This window comes from Aedes aegypti, chromosome 1, assembly GCF_002204515.2.
Source record: "Aedes aegypti strain LVP_AGWG chromosome 1, AaegL5.0 Primary Assembly, whole genome shotgun sequence".
Lineage (NCBI taxonomy): Eukaryota > Metazoa > Arthropoda > Insecta > Diptera > Culicidae > Aedes > Aedes aegypti.
The window spans coordinates 199791741-199811927 of record NC_035107.1 but is presented as its reverse complement, the minus strand read 5'-3'; the positions used below and the strand labels follow the sequence as shown (position 1 = coordinate 199811927).

General features: G+C 37.8%; 1 protein-coding gene across 1 annotated transcript; it reads left to right on the top strand.

The window, feature by feature from the left end:
• The first annotated feature begins 194 nt into the window (after positions 1-194).
• LOC5571791 (WD repeat-containing protein 36) lies at positions 195-16415 on the top strand. Its single transcript, XM_001659870.2, has 2 exons — positions 195-1882; positions 15179-16415. Exons 1-2 carry the CDS (start codon positions 346-348, stop codon positions 16369-16371), a joined length of 2730 nt encoding a protein of 909 aa, XP_001659920.2. The 5' UTR covers positions 195-345; the 3' UTR covers positions 16372-16415.
• Positions 16416-20187: the final 3772 nt, after the last annotated feature.

Genomic DNA, 20187 nt, shown 5'->3' with positions numbered 1-20187 from the left:
GTGAGTTAAGCCACTTTAGTTGGGAATGGGTACGAAAGTACTCATTAATGGGTATTTCCGAGTTAGCGTGTAGGGGCCTTTTATGAATAATGTTTCGATTGCTGCTACAGCAAAAGGTGTTGCGCGACGACCTATCGCCGCAACAATAATTTAAACTAAACGTCACCTTTTTAACCACAACACACGTGTTTTTGTTTATCGTCGTTGTTTATTCCTCATTCTACGCGAGTTAGCGAATGCAACGAGGTTCGTTTTCCAAGTTATGTGAATTTTCATCTGAAATAATTGTAAAAAGCTTTTGTATTAAGTAATTAAAAACGATTATTGTGTATTAGATACCATAAAATGCGCGGCAGTGTTATATTTCAACAAAATCGCGCCCTGGGCTACGTGAGCAATCACGTCCCGGCCAATGTGCGTTTCATCGAAAAGCGCAACGAGAATGTGATCACAACCTGCGTGGGGAAATCCTTTCACGTTTACGGTTCCAACAGTTTCCGGTTGATTCGGGTCGGAGGTTTGCACCCCGAAGACATAAGCTGTATAGCGTCAGATGGATTCTTGACGTATGTTGCGAGCGGGAACGTTATCTACGGATGGAGATCCAGCACACAGCTGCGCAAAACTTATCGGGGCCACGGGAAGAAAGTGCACCTGCTGCTTCCATTCGGGAAGCATTTGCTGTCGGTTGACGAGGCCAGTTTGTTGAAGATTTGGTTCGTTGGGACGGAGGAAGTTTATTTGGAGATCCCCTTCAATATTGATCAGTTCGAGATTTCGGCACTGATGCATCCGGCTTCCTACAAGAATAAGATTTTACTGGGAAGCAGCCAAGGAGGGCTTCAGCTTTGGAACATCAAAAACGCTAAACTGGTTCACACTTTCCGGGGATTCGATTGTAAAGTGAGTGTGTTGACACAAGCACCTGCTATTGATGTGGCCGCAGTTGGATTGCAAAATGGAAAGATCGTTTTGATGAATTTGAAGTTTGAAGAGGCGATTATGGAGATGACCCAGGATTGGGGACCGGTAACGGGGATTACGTTCCGCACTGATGGACATCCCATCATGGCCACGTCTAGCACAAATGGGCAAGTAACATTTTGGAATCTGGAAGAACAGGTCATTGTTTCAACGTTGTTAGCTCATAGCGATTCCGTTACGAGTCTACAGTGCTTCCCGAATGAACCTCTGCTGTTGACCACTTCCCCGGATAATTCGATGAAGCTTTGGATATTCGACTTGCCGGATAACGGTGCTCGATTGTTGAGAATACGCGAAGGCCACGGGGCTCCTCCCACGTACATTAGGTACCATGGATCATCGGGTCGGAACATTCTATCAGCAGGAGAGGATTCTTCTCTAAGAATCTTCAGCACCATCTCAGAAACCTTGAACAAGAGTCTAGGGAAAGCCAGTTACAATCGTAAGGCATCGAAGAAACACCGCAAGGGGGAGGATCCCTTCCGAATGCCACCGATAAGCTTCTTTACATCGGAGACGACCAGGGACAAAGAGTGGGACAGCATAGCGGCAGCCCATTCGGGACTGGTCCAGGTGACGACCTGGTCTTTCGACAAATGCAAAATGGGCGAGCTGAAGCTGGTGCCGGAAGTGTTCCAGAACAAAAATCGAACGGATTTCGGAGCTACTGCCACGGCCCTATGCCTGAGCCACTGCGGGAACTTTGTTACAATCGGTTACTCTAGTGGCCACTTGGAGCGGTTCAACGTTCAGAGTGGAATACATCGGGCCAGCTATGGGAAGCCACCGGCACATGAAGGAGTGGCAGTTCGGGGAATTTCATCGGATAATCTTAACCAGTTCGTGGTCTCCGGCGGGGCCGAAGGAACGCTCAAATGGTGGAATTTCAAGCAAAATGGTGAGTGTACATTGCCAGGGATGGTAGCTGATATCTATTAGGGGGAAGCCCTCTATGCCCGGACACTTATTGTTTTTTTGGTAGTATTTCAAAATCTACATTAGTTTTACCGTTATTTTTTGTACAGTATAAAAAAAATCACATTATGTTAAGTAAAAACTCACATGAGAACAAAAATATACATTTACAATTTATTTTTATGGTGGATTACATTAGGTACCAAAAATGGTGTGCACTGAAATGTGTCCTCTATGGCCGGACACTATGTCTTGTATGCTCGGACACTATGATTTTCACTATTAAAGTTTACACCAAACCCACAGAAAGGCCAAGGGGTGCTTCGTATGTCAGCACATGCCTTGTGGGTTCAATCTTTGCATGATGTACAGCGTATGAAGCATATTAGCGCGATCATAGGTCAGTTCCATTAACTCCTTGATCAGCGCCATAGATTGATTCGCCATATCAGTCTATGTTGCTTTAGCGGTTGCTCGTATTCAGATGAAAATGTCTTCGGCAATTCAACGCGTTTATAGTTCTTCACAATTTCGTAGTCAGCTCGAAGGTTGAAGTGTGCTCTTAGGTACAGTCAACTCTCCCTTACTCGACCTCCGTATCTCAATATCCAGTTAGAGAACCATAGTAAAATTTGGTGTTCATGGTTACCTCGATCATCCCTTGAATCGTATATTTGCACTGGTTTAGTATTCTGTAACACGATATCTCCCTAAATCGATGGTCCCTTCATTATCGAGTTAAGGAGAGATGACTGTACATCATATCTTGTGACTGTTTCTTGTGCGCTCATTTGCCTTAAAAGCATCATGTTTACACCTCCAAGGACCGAAATTTTTGTTGTTTATGCTTTATTTTTGTTGCCGTTTGTTTTTTGTACCCTACATTTATGAAAAAAAGCGACTTATAAATTAGTTCCCAGTCATTAGGTTAACATTTTCACTGTCCGGTCATAGAGGACAAGAAGTGTCCGGCCATAGAGGACTTGCAATGGTTTACAAAAAAGGTTGCTTTTCTTTGAAATTCTACATTTTCTAATAAATTTTGCATTGTGATTGATGCAAAACTTAGTGAAGTCAACGTATGGAGACTATTCAGCTTAAATTTTAAGAAACATTTGTGGCTACACTTGTATGAAATTTTATCGTTTCACATTTTTTTGGTAGATTGTATCATAGTGAAGCTTTTAACACCTACTTTTTGTTTACGTTTGGACATGAAAACGTCGTAGTTTGTATACCGTACCGGCACCATATTCTGAATGCTTTAGAAAATCTGAAGATAACGGCTTAATTAAAAATATAGGTTTTCTTTTCAGTCGTCGATATTTACTACCTTAGCATGTGCTAAATATATATTTTAACTTATGGCTCGATATTGGTTGCATAATCATAGGGGATCAGTCAGACGACTTATTTTTGAAAACCGTGTTCATGTTCCTTATTCTGAACAGTCAACAAGGAAGGGTTCCTAATAATGGACAAAAGTGTTCCTAATTATAGACAGCAATAAATGCATATGCATCAAACAAAAGCAATGTTAATTATTAATGGTTTATAACAGCAGTTCAAAGAGGCAATCGATTAGCAAATCACCTGGCCTTTTTATCGGACCTGATCGCTTGCTTTACTGTTTAGATCGGGATTCATCTCGAAATATCCGGATGTCGGTGCAAAAACAACTGAATCCATTTTCCTACCGGAGAGTTATTTGGAAAGTAGCCTGATTTTCCGGAAAGAACCATGACCTTCCGATATTCAAGCAACAACTGGAATTTGTGATTAGTTTAATACGTACTTAAGCTTCCTTGACCCTGTAAAAAGTTTAAAACTAATAGGTTATCGTCACAAATAAATAAACATACATACTTAAGAGAGTTGCAGAGATCTCTCCTTTTTCTTATATAACATGGCATAAAAGAGTTTTCTAATTTTCTATGTAAATTTGATGGACATATATACCTCCCTCCTCTCATGGTATGATCTTTTGTATGAGAAAAAAATTGTATGGGACTTAAGATATCTCAAACATTGCACAATTATAGCAAACAGTAATTGATTAGATCATGTTCCAAGAGGTCCAGCAAAACTAAGCAATCTGTAGAAAATTGTGTTGCCATCCCAAATTTGCTGGAATTTTGATCTTATTGAGCAGACATGAACCCCTTACCCACATGTAAACTAAAAGGGTAATTAGGAGTCTTATGCCAACAGCCATACGCTTATTCAGAAAACTTTACAAAAGAGTTTCTAGCCAAAAGTTCTTATTTGGTGATGCTTGTTCTAGAGTTTGTACACTTTTGTGTTTTGGTGAACTTCTATATAAAAACCTGACTTAATCCACCGATGGTGAGACTGAACCCTTCTTACATTTCCATACAGGTATGAGATAATTATTATTCATCATTCATTTGGAACCTTGTACCAGTACAGTGGGGATTCGCTCGTTGGGGTTCCGCTACATGGAATGACTCGATGGTTGGATGTTCGCTGGTTGGAAAATATTCCAACTAAAAGCACTCAAATGTCAACAGAAAATGTCGAACTGACTTTGACGTCTGAGAATCGTCGCTTTGAAGTCTCCATATATAGAACAAATGCGTATGTATATGTGCGTTTTGTGGCGATTTGCTGTCCAGATGCGTTCGTGTGGAGCATTTTCACCAGCTGTCAGTCTTTCCTACTAACGGGTCGGATTCGCTAGATGGAAGGCAGTCGTGTTCCAACCAGCGAATCCCCGGTGTATAACTAAACTTTAGGATGTTGTGACTATGTTCTATCTGCCCTAATAGTTTAATGGTTTGCGAAAAAGTCCAGGAAACTGCACGTCAAAAGGCGGATATCGAACCTTATTAGTTTTCATACGCTTATTATCATAGTTTAAGAGGGTCTATAAACCCATGTTGCCATCCTGTAAAATAATATCGAAAAATGAAAAATTGATGTCCTAAAATGATTTTGACAGCGATTTTTTTAAGATTTATGTGCAAGTTTAAATTAAAAAAAGGGGAATTTTAGAGATATTTGAAAATAATGATTTTTATCTCTGTAATTTATAATTCGATTGCAATATGGTTGTGAATGATATCCGAGCTTTCAATCGACGAAAGAAGAGCTTAAATTGGATTAAAAATAGCTGAGAAATTGATCAAAATGTAAAAAAATGAATATTTCAGAGAAATTTTTTTTTCCAGTACTTCAGAAAATTCTTCCAATGATATCTCTGAAACTAGTAATCCGATTTCAATGAAAATTTGAAGGCTTATGATTGAATGTCAGAGCTTTCATTAGTCGATAAAAGAACTTAAATCGGTTCAAAAATGGCTGAGATATCGATCAAAATGCAGACAGTTGAAAATATTAGAATATGCTTTTTCTAGTACTTCACGATACTGTTTGAATCATAACTCTGTAACGAAATGTCCGATCGCAATGAAATTCAATAGCGTTCTATGGGAATGTTGTAGCTTTCTTTTAGAGCTAAAAGTGTTTAAATCGGTTGACAAACGGCTGAGATAATTGAGTGACATTTTTTGTAACACACACACACATACACACACACATACACACACACGGACATGTGCTCAGTTCGTCGAGCTCTATCGATTGGTATATGAGACTTGGCCCTCCGGGCCTCGGATCAAAAGTCGGTTTTTCAAGCGATCTTTATACCCTTCTTATGGTTGTAAGAAGGGTAAAAAGAGGAATTTTAGAGATTTTTTTGGATAAAATCGATTTTTATCTCTGTAACTTTACGTTCAATTGCAGCATGTTTATGAATGATGTCAAAGCTTTCAATCGATGGAAAAAGAGCTCAAATCGGATCAAAAATAGCTGAGAAATTGATCAAAATGTAAAAAATTGAATATTCTAAAATAAACTTATTTATTTCCAGTACTTTACAAAATTCTTCTATTGATATCTCTGTAACAAATAATCCGATTTTAATGAAAATTTGAAGGGTTATGAATGAATGTTAGAGCTTCCATAAGTCGATAAAAGAACTCGAATCGGTTCAAAAATGGCTGAGAAATTGATCAAAATGCAAACAGTTGAAAGTAATAAAATATGCTGACGGCAACGGCTGAGATAATTGAGTGACATATTTTGTAACACACACACACACACATACACACATACACACACACGGACATGTGCTCAGTTCGTCAAGCTCTATCGATTGGTATATGAGACTTGGCCCTCCGGGCCTCGGATCAAAAGTCGGTTTTTCAAGCGATCTTTATACCCTTCTTATGGTTGTAAGAAGGGTAATAAAAATGGAATGGTGTTTGTACTTCACGAAATGCCCTAAGAATGGCCTGATAGACTTACATGATTATTTCATTGGTCAAGTGTTCTGACGGGTTTGAGTGAAGGAAACGATTTGAAAAACTATCTGGAATAATTGGAAAAACACCTGGAAACTAATCTATCGTTTTGTATGAGAGATTATATGCCATTTTTCAGCCTACTTGATGGCAAAACAAAGCTTGACGGGACAACTAGTAGGTAATAATAATAAATATTTTTACTCAATAAACAACTAGAACTTAAGGTTAGTTCATTGCCAGTCTATTTGTGATCTAACGTAAAGCCAAAAGGCGATGGTGGTGCTGTTCCAGATTGGCGATTGGTGCATCCTTGTCGAAGTTGGTAGTAATAACTTTAGAAAAAAAAAGATCACCACAATCATATTACCGATAAGATTTTGGCAATACCAAGTACAGGAAACCGTAAGTATTAATTTCAATTTGCAAAACTTTCGCAACATAACTCCACATTTAATCATCAATCGGATGTGGCCAAAAATGCAAAAAAAAATGTACCTTGACAAAAAATATCTCAGTTGATAACTGTGGAAGTGTTTATATGAACAATAAGCTGAGCACGCAGAGAATTAACAGCCATTCAAAACAATGATTTTTTTTTTTGTTATTTTCAACAAGCACTGTCAATTTTTTGTAATTGAATAAATTGCGTTGAAACAACGATGATTTTTATCAAAACAAATGAAAAATCTTGTTGAAATTACGGACCGCATTTTCTATCAGATATATTTTTAAACCAACAAAAAATAATTTCATTTCAAATTGAAGATTTGTTTGTTTTAAATATTTTCATTTTTGGAGTGTAAAGTGACCCGCCATTTTTGTTTTTTGCTTTAAACGAAAGTGTAAATTTCCGACGCGAAAACAATCGTTCGTTCTCCAGGAAAAGTTTAATCGATCGTTTTGTCTGAAACAACGATCGAAACTATTCTCGGTAAGTCATGACCATGTCTTTAATATTTATTCTAATAGGATGTTTTTAATGATTGCAGTGAAATATAAGATTGAAACACTGGTACTAATTTAGTAGAAGGAAGTTTAGCTGCTAGTTTCATCCCGTCGCTTGCGGTGCAGGAATTCAATGATTATACATTTGAAAAGTGGCCCAGATACTTACAGCATTTAAAACATATGTATATCAAAAATGTATTGAGAATATTCTAAATGTAAAGAAACTAGGCCTTTCAAAGCCATACCATTGGCATTCTACATTCCAAAATCAAAACTAAATGAAGAGAGAGCGGACTGTGGCCAATAAAAAGATGTTATTATTGTAGCAGTTTGTGAGAGTCATTACTGTTTTTCTCTGACTGTAGCGGTAGAAGTGTGCATTGTGTTGAATAGTTGAGAAGGAAGTTGTAGGATGGTTGAGATTTGAGCAGATGACATCCGGTATGGACAGATAGAGATTGTCATGATGTATGGCAGACATTTTTGTGATCGGAAAAATTTCGTTTGAATAAAGTTAATTTGTTACGAAGACGTAAAAATTCGGATGCTATATTATTTCAAATAAAAATATTTTATAATAAAAAAACAGCTATGCTCTGTTCTAAAACAGTATTTTTTAATTTTAATGCAAAAAAAATGTTGTTTTAAAAGAAAAACGTATTAAATCAAATATTTATTTTGTTGAACCGCGTTATACTCAGCTGTCAAATTCAACAATAAATATTTTTAAACTAAATTACTAACAGTTATTGAACCAATGAAAGGCTATTATAAGCCGGCAAATAAAACAGAAAATTTGTTGTAATGCTTCAGAATATATTTGATATCAAAATTATTTTCTCTGCGTGAAGGCTTTTTCCCAGTTGGGTTGTTATTTTATAAAGAAGAAGAAGGATGAGGATGAACAGTAGAAAAAGAAGTTGTTTATTGTTCGATTCTTCTTGAAAAAATAAACAATGATCAGCTTGCTTCACTTTCTTGTAGTTATTTTAACAAATATAACGTACCTTATGATGCAAAGGACATTTATGTGATTATCGTTTTAATATTCTATATAACATTTAATAAAATTCTAATCAAGAAAACTAAAACTATCAATGAGTTATTACAAAATAATATTGATTGATAGCAGTCTCCAATAAACTTTCATTACGAACCTATAAGAATGACCAATCTAAATGCTCCTCACAGCTCCTAAACATCAATACTGTGCATTTATATGATGAAAATGTGCATTAACCTAACAAAACTGCAATTTTATTTTCAAATTCGTAAAATATTTTGTCTAAGAAAATTATTCCGTTTTTGTCACGGTTCCGTTTTTGTCAACTGAAAATCTCCGATCGTGTTGATAAAAACGGAACATACCTGTAGTAGATTTTTCAACATGGAGTGTAGAATACACTCAAAAAAATCCAAACGTCATTGCTACGTGAAAAATCACGTACAGGGGATAGGCAAAATGATTGAGATAGGCAAAATTTTGCCTAAATTCAAATGCTCATAACTTTATGAAAAATTAATGAAATTGGATGCATCCGGAAGCATCCGACGGCAAATTTGGTCTACTTTCAGGAATTTGCTTGGCCATGCATATTGGCCACTGGACACCGGAGATGTTCCGGATTTTCCGAGGTCATGTCTAAATGTCATTTTTTCTGTCGCTTGTATTTTTGTGCGGTGTAAAGTTGGATAGATGTTTACTATTTTCCTAGAAACTAGATCTAATAGGAAGTTGAATGCCGCCGGACGCATCAAGATTGGTTGGAAATCTTCAGATATATGACCATTTCCGTAAAATGGTTCCGGAAAACATGGTCAGTCATGTGTGTATTTCCATTTATGAAATTATTACCCAGAACTATATCCAAGTGCGCATCAACCTTAAAAATAATGTTTCCAGCAGCATATTCAGAACCATTAGATACATTGACCACTCTATAGAAGGTTCCAGGTGCCCTGGGGGATTTGGCCGATTTGGCCGTTCACCTGTTAAGAGTCACCTTCTACTATGAACAGTAGGATCCATGTGACTTGGAGGATGTGGAGCATTTTCAGAACCATAAGATGAAATAACCACTCTATAGTAGATTCCATGGGCTCTTAGAGATGTGGCCAATTCGGAACATAACCACATCTCCCAGGGCCCATGGAAACTATTATACACTGGTTATATAAATATGTTGCCCTTTAAATGCTTCTAGTAGCATAGCCTTCAAAAATCTTGATGTTTATACCCATACTGATGTGTTTTCGAGCATGTTTTGAATTGGCCACATCCCTGGGGGCACCTGGAACCTACTATAGAGTCGTCATGGCAGCCGGTGGTGCTGGAAATGCTTCGGAAAGCATAACCTTTGAAAATCATGAAGTTTGATGCCCATATTGATATGGTTCCAGATATGTTCCTAATTGACCACTCCCCCTAGGGCACCTGGAACCTTCTATAAAGTGGTCTATATATCTAATGGTTCTGAATATGCTGCTGGAAACATCATTTTTAAGGTTGGTGCCCACTTGGATATAGTTGCGGATAGTATTTACACAATTGGGAATACAAACATGACTGACCATGTTTTCCGGAACCATTTTACGGAAATGGTCATATTTCTGAAGATTTCCAACCAATCTTGATGCGTCCAGCGGCATTCAACTTCCTATTAGTTCTAGTTTCTAGGAAAATAGTAAACATCTATCCAACTTCACACCGCACAAAAATACAAGCGACAGAAAAAATGACATTTAGACATGACCTCGGAAAATCCGGAACATCTCCGGTGTCCAGTGGCCAATATGCATGGCCAAGCAAGTTCCTGAAAGTAGACCAAATTTGCCGTCGGATGCTTCCGGATGCATCCAATTTCATTAATTTTTCATAAAGTTATGAGCATTTGAATTTAGGCAAAATTTTGCCTATCTCAATCATTTTGCCTATCCCCTGTAGATCATGCCAAATTCATTTTGCCTTCACTTCACCTGACTACGATAAAGATCACTAAGCCATTCATAACCATCAAATAGTGAATCGGTAATTGTTACTGAGGTTACCCATCGCACTTACGTGAAATTCACGTAGGTGCCTAAGTTCATTTTGACATCTGCATATTGTACGAACATTCGGTGTTGAGCGCAAATCCTAAGATAGCGCCCGCTTGATTTTTGCAGAACTTCAGAAGCTGCTGAACTTTAAACCCTGTTTAAGATTGATTTCAAGGTAAATATGCTTTGAATACCGAAGAATCCCTGCATTACTTCATATTTTATACCTGATTTATAACCTCTATCAATTATAGCACGCAAAGGCTGCAACAAAACAGAACATACAACATTTGGGAAACAAGATTTACAATGCTCAGATTGAATATAAAAATATCACAATCTTTTAGATTTATTTACATTTTCCAATTGGGAATTAGTTTTCTTCCAAAGCCTATTAGAAATAAGATTGGTCTTTATTAAAATTAAATTTAATGCAAAACCATCTAGGTCCTATTGAAACGCTTCGTAAAGGCTACCGGAAAATCCACGTAGCTCTTACTTGTAGCGCCGGTGGAATGGACGAAGTTCAAAAGTTCATGCGTTCATTCTGGGCTACCTATGATTAACGTAAAAGCTACGTGAAAAGTGCGATGGAAAAAACCACGTATGTTTTCACGTAACAATGACGTTTGGATTATTTTGAGTGTACTGACAGCAATTCCGGTTCTGAGTTCTGAGTGTCATATATGTGACTATTGTTTGTTTCCATCTATTATTATTATCTATTTTCGCTGAATTCTGTTGTTTTGCACCTTTGTAAATTGTTTGAAAATCTTGAATCGCTGTTACTGTTTTAAGCTGTCGTGTTGTTATGATTGCATACCATTTAGCTATCTTGACAAGTGATATCGTTTTAAATGAATGAGTTTTTAGCTATTTCAGAAGTAGGGTTTTGTTCTACTTCATCGTAAGCGCTACTATTCGTCGTATCAAACTTTAAATGTTCCACTACGGCGGATATTCAAACTTACCTGCAACATAGATTAATTATCCAAGTGTAATTTTGTGAAAGCTGTTATGGTTTGTACACTTGTACACCAAAAATGCAATAAAACTACTGTATTTCGGTAAATAACTTCTGTTCAATTATCCACTTTGCACTTTTTCACCGAAATCGCATGGATGAACACGATTTGAGAGAAATGCTTAGCGATCGACTGAGCCACGAGCCACACCACTTTCCAACACAAGTTTCTTCCCGCCCCTGTGGGTGACTTACTTCGCCGGGCACTTATTTTCACTATGGAAAACCTTCGTACTTCTTCACTGAAGGATTTCATTCCAATCACACGCCGTAAAATTTCAATAAATCATCAAATTTTACGAAATTTCCTCAACCGCCGCGTATAATTCAGAATGTAAACAAAGTTCAATCCGTCGTACTGAGAAAAAAAGCTTGTGCGCATCAATGTGTGCGCGACGCTCGACGTAAAAATACAATCCCTTTGAATGTGTTGTTTTCGCTGTGAGCAAATGCCATAATTGTACGGTCAAAAAGAATTGTGTTCATATGTTTGGGCTGAATTTTGATGACGAACAATGAATTTTAAAGGAAATTAGTATATTCCATCATGCTGAAGGATTGGAGGTAGATGCCCGTAGATCTATATAAGCCATTTTACGAGACAGTCGGTTGACGTTTTCTGGCGGGCCGCTCATTGTTATTGTTTCAAAAACTAGCATGATATGTGAATGGCGCTGGTAACGTTTTTGTTGTTGATGACATTTTCGTTTCTTTCTGGCTATTTTTCTACGCGGTTACATGTCTGATGTTACCCGTAAATATAATAAATTCTTCTCTGCCTGTTGAATTTAATTTTACTGGGGATGATTGAAAAGCTCGTTGCACGGCATTAATGGATGAGCTTTTCCCAAATGTGGCGCTAGAACAGTGGTCACCAAACTGCGGCCCTCAGGAAGGTTTTGTGCGGCCCGCGGAGTGATTTTGAATATTGGAGTTGTGCGGCCCGCATCTTGTGATTTCAGAAGTTATCTTAGATAACTAGATATCTTCCGCAATATCTGGCAAAGTAAGCCATTCGATAATTTTCCAGATTTTCTCTTCCTTATGGAATGGTTATCAAGAAACGAAGGAAAACAATTTCAATTTCTTATTCCTTGTTTGTTCAAGTCTGATATCATCGTTTCTTTAAAACACCAAAGTTTTCAACGTTCTAGTAGCGCAGTTTTCAAAGTTCAAATAAGAAAGCGATTTTTCCAAGTATTTCTATTTTAATTCTAAAATAACGCTGAAGTCATAGTTTTTATTCGGCTAAGGTTTTTTTTTTTCTTCTATGGAGGTTAATTGTTGTCATTATTCTAATGTTACAATTAATGTATTAAAATGTTTATAATATTGAAGATTTATCAAATCCATCCTCATCTTTAAAGAAATAATACACTCGCCTTATCTTTCATTTTCGGAAATCCTATAATTTTTGACATTTATCTTTGCACGAAGGATGAACTCTTGAGAATCCAGGGACATCAGTGTTATTTGGAAAGATAATTGAAATTGCTAGTAACTGCCAGACATAATAAGCACGCAAATTCCAGAAATCACCTGCCGACCTCTAAAACAAGATGTGACAACTGGCTTCTTATTAGTTCTCTTCTTCTCTTGTATGATCCTTGTGTTGCCAGAAAACAGGTACACATCATTGAAAATTGAAAAAGAGAGAAAAAAAGCTGAACACAGAAGGTGCTAAAACTATCGTACAATAATCATTGATGGTAACGCTGTCTGGCGGACCAATCAGAGGCTGGTTCATTTTGGCACGAAATTTAAGTAAGTGTTGTCGAGTCTCGTTTCAAATCGACTCCAATCGTTCAAGTTAAGTAACAAATGTCGAAAAACTTGTTTGAATGAGTCGTGCCAATCGAATTTTTTTTTGGTCGAAAGTAATTCTAATCGAGTCGTTTTGATCGAACTTATATGTTTACATCTAGTGGCCCGCGACGTGTTTTAAGAGTAAAAGGGTGGCCCGCACAACCAGTTAGGCTGAGGACCACTGCGCTAGAAGAAACGTAAATAAATGGACCCGCCAGCAAGTTTCAAAGCTGGTAAACAAACAAAAAACATATGATTCGAAACGTCTCATAAAATGGCTTATAGTATTACTAGTAAAACATTTTATCATAGCGTTGATATGTTGTGTTTTAACCACTCAATACATCACAGTGAGTCGTAAGTTGTGAGACGAATCTGGAAACTGATTGCGACGGAGTTGAAAACGATACGACGGATTGATAATACGGTAAGATGCATTTTCTTTGCATTATTTCCAAAAAGAGATCAAGATTTATCAAAATGTTATCACAGACAAACAGACGTCACACTCTCATCATTGTCCATCGACCACCTTTTTAACGGTCGATTCAAAAATATGTTAGGTGGCCAATCCGCGCTTGCTTCGTTTGTGTTCGTGTTTGACGTTTACACACTACCGCCATCTGTTGGCCCGTCGGCCAAACACGCTGATTTTAGCATTGGGCGTACATGTCCTCGTGACTATGATTTTGATCGAGATTTGTTCTAAGTGTTACGTCTGTTTGTCTGTGATGTTATTGTACAATTCTAAAGTCGTTTTAAGAAAGAATTGTTTGGCATCGGTTTGTATCAGCATCATTCACTGCAATACTGGGAAAATCGCAGTTCTCACTGATCAATGCTTAATACGATGGATACTAGCACATCACCCTATACCTTTTCTAAAAATGGAAGTTTTGTTTTCCAATAATAACTCGAAATATTTATAATGCAAACAGTTAGTTATGTGTTATGAAAGGAGATACTTCGAAATATGTCTTGTAAAAATCATACATGTATTGGGTTGAAAAAAAACAGAGATCTTGAATTTTTCCGGAAATCGACTGGAAAGCCAGGGACTGGAAATTTATTCTTGAAATTGAATCAACACTCTGTATGAGCCCCTTTTAGAATTCCTTCTCATAATCATCCTCGAGGAAGAGCTTCCTGAGCTTCGAGTGATCTTTCCAGAGATTTCTTCCTTACTATTTTCAAGGATTACCCGGGATCACCCCGGAAATTTGTCTAGAGATTAATTCACCAATACTCAAAAAAAAATTGTTCCAGATATAATTATTGTTATCTTCATGAACAAGACTTTCAGCCGGAGGCTGGTTCATCTCGGTGATATTCCAGATATTTCACCAGCAATTTTTCAAAGGATTTTTTCATCAATTTGTTCAGTTGTTGCTCTAAGTGATCTTCTAAAACATTCTAAAGGTTCAAGAAGTCTTACTGGGGCACTAGACTGGCCCTTAAACAAAAAAGTTGTAAAACTCAGCGGGGAACCCTCTAGATATGAGCCTTAGGGGAAGAAAAACGCTCTCACAAAATTTCAACTCAATTGGTTGCTCTTTCAGTTGTTGAAAGTTATGCTTAGATCAGCACTTCCGTACAGTCACTTATAGGCATGCGACATGTGCCTTAGCTCGCCCAGCGTCATAGGTGGCTATGATGCGCTTAGTGGCTACCTCCAAGCTATGTTGAAGAAATACAAGCAGTATTGCATGATATACTTCAGATGGTTAAAACACCAACTTTATTAATTTTGATCATGGTACAATCTTCTACAATATTCTTCGCTTTTACATCAAGTAGTGTTTTTGACATTCTGGGTCCAATTGAACGCGATCATCAATTTTCCTGAACCAAACAGTAGATGATGTGCTGTTGCTCATATGTTTGAGCTAAAAATCCCATATTAACTTCAATTCAAATGCGCCAGCTCATGGAACAACCAAATGAGCTGAATTTTTCAGAAAGGCTTCCTCTAACCCCAAGAAAAAATCCTGGAGGGTGCCCCGTGGAATCATACAACTTTATTTTTCTCCCATACTGAACTGGGCCAGTCTACTGGGGCACTAAGGTGCTACCAGCCCAGACAATACTTTGCATATCGAAAAGAATTCAAACGATTTTCTTGTTTCCTTTCCAGTTAACAAACCGGTATATTGCTTAAAACTCGATGAACCGGTGTCCTTGTTCAGTAGTCACCGCGAAAGCGCTATGATAGCCGTTGCCCTTGAGGACTTTTCGGTGTTGATTGTGGATTCCGACACCCGCGCCGTTGTAAGGAAATTCGTAGGCCATAAAGGACCCATCACCGATGTCTGTTTCTCGCCGGATAGTCGCTGGCTGTTAACAGCAAGTCGGGACTGTACCGTAAAGGTGTGGGATATTCCATCGGCTTACCTCGTCGATCACTTCAGAATGCCTCAGATTTGCACCTCTCTGAATATGTCCCCGACAGGTGACTTCCTTGCGACGACCTATGTGGACAACAACGGGATCTATTTATGGGCCAATAAAAGCTTATTTTCACACGTTTCGCTTCGAGCGATCAATCCTGGCGCGGAAGCACCACTGATGAACCTTCCAGCGACAATTTGCGATGAAAATGCAACGACATTGCTCGACGAGAACGGTATGGAGATTGACGAGTTGGAAGATGCTATGGAAGCCATCAACATCAACTACGAGAGTCCAGCACAGCTTTCGCGGGAGTTAATCACCATGTCCAACATGGCGGCTTCTCGCTGGCAGAATCTACTGAACTTGGACATCATCAAGAAGCGCAACCGGCCAAGACAAGCCCCACAGAAGCCAAAGTCGGCACCGTTCTTCCTGCCAACTGTGTCCGGTTTAGATTTCCAGTTCGATTTGGACGCAACACAGGATCAATCCGCCGACGCCGCGTCGAAGATCCTAAAAGTCAACCAGGTGGAACAGTTGACCAGCTTTGGCAAACTGCTTAAGGACGCCGTATTTAGTGGGGATGAGAAATTCACGAAAGCGATTGAGTTCCTGAAAAAGCTTGGCCCATCGATGGTAGATTTTGAAATTCGGAACCTCAGCCCGCTGGACGGAGGCAGTGGGAGTATCTCAGTGATGGGTGCTTTCATGCAGATGATCGTGGCCCTACTGGAGAGCAACCAAGGCTTTGAGCTGGGACAAAGCTGGTTGGGCGTGTTCCTCAAGGCTCATGGGCGAACCATTGTGGAGCACGAGGAACTGAGGATGATGTTGGATGAAGTGGAACAGGCACAGGCCAAAGGCTGGAACTTGTTGGAGGAACGCTTGCTGTACGGGATAGGCGTGGTAAGTAGTTTGAGGAATTTCAATGCTTGATGATTTGGTTTTCGCCTGATCAGTAATAAAAATTGTACATTGGACTTCTAGGAGCAAAGGTCATTGTGAAAGAAATTATGCCGTGAAATTATATACGAAACGACTAAGCCGCCGAGTGAATTTCTGGCAGTACGCTTAATCTATTCAAGAGTCGGCTTCTTAGCTTAGTGTTCTAGAAGCACCTTTACATGCAGTTATTAACTGAGAGATTTTTTTTTGCATATTTGTATATCGGAAGGCAAACACATACTGTATGCCCATTGCCCAAGAAAGCCAAGCAAATTTCCAACACAAAAAAACGTCGGCCGGGCCGAGTTATGTCCATAGAGAGCGTATGGCCTTCAAATATATTAACCCTATTCGATCTGCCTCTGTTTCTACTTGCAACCATAACTTTTGTTTTGGTATAATTTGTGTCTAATCATTGCTATCATTGTTATCACGTGGTCGCTGTTTTGGGATGATACCTATTAATCGAAGTGGCATCTATCCCAAAGCAGTACCTAGATGACTACCTATGTTGTTTCTTCGAAGAGAGAGATGGCGACGATGTGCTTGAAGTTTAACCCATTCAATCCCGAATTATGATACATTAATAGTAAAGACGTGATTGTTTTCTAGAGCATCTCAACTCAAATAGACTCGTTTGAAGTTGAATTTAATCATTCTGAACTGTCTGAACTATACGTACATATTTGACCTCTTAGATTCGTGAGTATAGAGAGAACCCATGCACTTTTTTTGCAGTATGAGTTTGCAGTTGAGAGATTTGTGCCATTGTCATATTTGAGCCTCGTCATCTACCCGATGGAAGAGGAAAGAAAAAGGAAAGATGGGATCCCAAGTAACACAATATGTCTCATATAAATCACAATGACTTCAATATGACTAATGAGAATGTTCTGTTTCATAGCGAAAAAACTGGAATTCATACTTATATATGACTGGAAAAGCGCAGAAGGTGGAGCTTGTGCAACATATTTTTGTTGTCAAAATTATGTATCATATGGGTTTAGGTATACATAATTATGTATTATACTTTGTCCAACAAACCATTAACGCAACAAAATACTGAGAACATTTGGTAGTGGAAATGCATTGGATGGTCGACAACGAAAAATGTAAAAGTGTAAACATTGACAAGCCTTCATTTTTGATTGCATAGCAGTTATTGATTGATAACTGTTATTTAACACTAAATTAATATGTGAATCAAAAATTATGGTGAAATATGCACTTTTGCTTCGAAAAAATCAATTCGCCCTTATAAATTGTTCAATATACATTTTTCGACATCAAGCCAAGTAAATATTTCCAAAAAAGAATCATCAGATTTTGCAAATTAGTTCATTATTTTGTTTTATACTAATACACTGAACTTTTACTGAACTATTATTACTTTTTTCAAAGCTTCAGAGCAAAAATCTGATCGTTATGGTAAATGTTCAAAATTAAATTCAAAAATTAAAGATGGTCCACAGATACACTGCATGACGAGTGTTTTGGGAAAAGACAAAAATTTCATTGCCAATCATTTGCCATTGTTTCATTCAAGGCAGTGAAAAGTTTTCAGGGACAACTAGTGTGATCATAAATTTACAGTGTGATATAAGTTTGATAAATCTTTTGACTATGACAGCATAAATGGAAGTTGTAGCATGGAAGTTGCTTCTCAAATCTCACGAACCGTTGTTGATTTGTATCCGAAATAAAATAGTCTAATCAGGTTATTACCAAAAACTATTCCGGCAAACTTTATGTTACAATTTTGTTGACGGAAAACTCCTATACCAAATGACTATGAAGTGTTTTCTAAGTATTTATATTTTTCCTACAATTTTTCACAAAAACACGTAAGCCCTGCATGAACACAACTGTAGGCGAGTTAGGTAATTCCATTGAACCTTTTTCGTACTAAACAGTGGCAAACAACCACCACACTCTATTCATTCATATAAATTGATAAATCGGTTTTTAGAGCATACCTTAAAAATAATAATTTACTCAAAACATTTACTTAAAAGTATTCAGTGAACACCATATGGCGAATTTCTTAGCCGGCAGAGTATCATCCATGCTATCAAAAGTATTAAATCAATACAGTACCAGATTAACAGCCTAACTGACAAATGTAAACAAACTGAGTTTTATTCACCCAACAGTTTATTTGATAAATTGCAATCATATAATGCACATCTGTTCCATAAAAATAACGTTTTTCACGAAATAAGTAAGAAAAACATAATGGCGCATTTGATATTCTCTTTCGATTCGAACTCTGATGTAAATTTCACCCATTTTCCCCCTCTGCGGTAACCGGGCGCATTTGAGCTTGAGTGTGGCAGCAGGGCGCATTTCAAACTGAGTGTGCAGAAGGGCGTTAGTGATGAAGGTTCGTGTGAGAGAGCGTAGCAGAAGCTGATGATAGTCAAACCAGAAGGACGAGGTCAAAAGGCGCAATCGCTGTTGTCAAACTGAAGACGACGAAAAACCGAGGGGCCCAACAGCTCTAAATTTTGATGAATGGCGCATGATGGATTTTTATTTATTTCAACATGTTATTCATAATATTTAAATAAGTTGAATGTTTTGCTACAAAAATAATACTGTAATGGAACCTACAAAAATGCATCATGCAATCAAATCGATCGGAAACATAATATAGAATTAAAATTAAACCCGCAAATTTCAAACCGATTTTACTGAGAATGTATATGTCTTCACATTCGCCCTAATTCTGACTCTGTATTGAAATGTCACTTTTGTTGCATTTGTTTTATAGACAACTAGAAAAACTTATATTTGACTGAAAATAAACATTATTGTTTATTCAGATTTGAAAAGAGTATATATTATGACATACATGTAACATGAATATGAAATATTGAGACTGTTTATTTGTCGTACATGTCTAAAACAACCGAAATAAGACATATAACCTAACACATGTTTTGATAATCATAAGAAGACAAATATAAAACATAATATGGTTGAAACAAAATAAACATAATTAGAACATTTTCAGCAAAATGGTATGGTATAAGTTTATTTATATTTTCCAATTGGGAATTAGTTTTCTTCCAAAACCTATTAGAAATAAGGTTGGTCTTCATTATAGTTAAATTTAATGCAAAACCATCTAGATCCAATTGAAACGCTTCGTAAAGGCTACCGGAAAATCCACGTAGCTCTTACGTGTAGCGCCGGTGGAATGGACGAAGTTCAAAAGTTCATGCGTTCATTCTGGGCTACCTATGATTCACGTAGGAGCTACGTGGAAAAAAAAAAACCACGTATGTTTTCACGTAACAATGACGTTTGGATTATTTTGAGTGTAGATTTGTATTTCAAAACAAATTATATGCCTTAGTAGAACATCTCCATTCTAGTTGAAAGGTTTACCAAAACAAAATAGCGACTTACGTGAGACATGACATGTTTCAAAAACTTTCTAGCAATCATTGTAGGACAAACTGTAAATTTTTAAATTTGGAAACCGAAAACATACGGTGTTACTTGGGGAGGAAATAGGGGTGGAGTCCATTGAAGAGGGAAAATCGCATTCGCTGTTGGAACCCATTTGGGTTTATTCTACGAGTGCCGTGAGGTGGGAATTGGAGGTGTCGTGTAGCGAGGTGACAATTCTCACCTCACGCCACTCGTAGAATAAGCCCAAATGGGTTCGAACAGCGCCCTAAAAAGGGCACTGCAAAACGCATGAGCGTAAAGAGAGCCTATAGCTCATTACCACAGCCTGTTAAGTAAAACAGAACAAGGTCCTGAATTCAGTTTCACTTCTTCGGGAGCCGGAGCCTA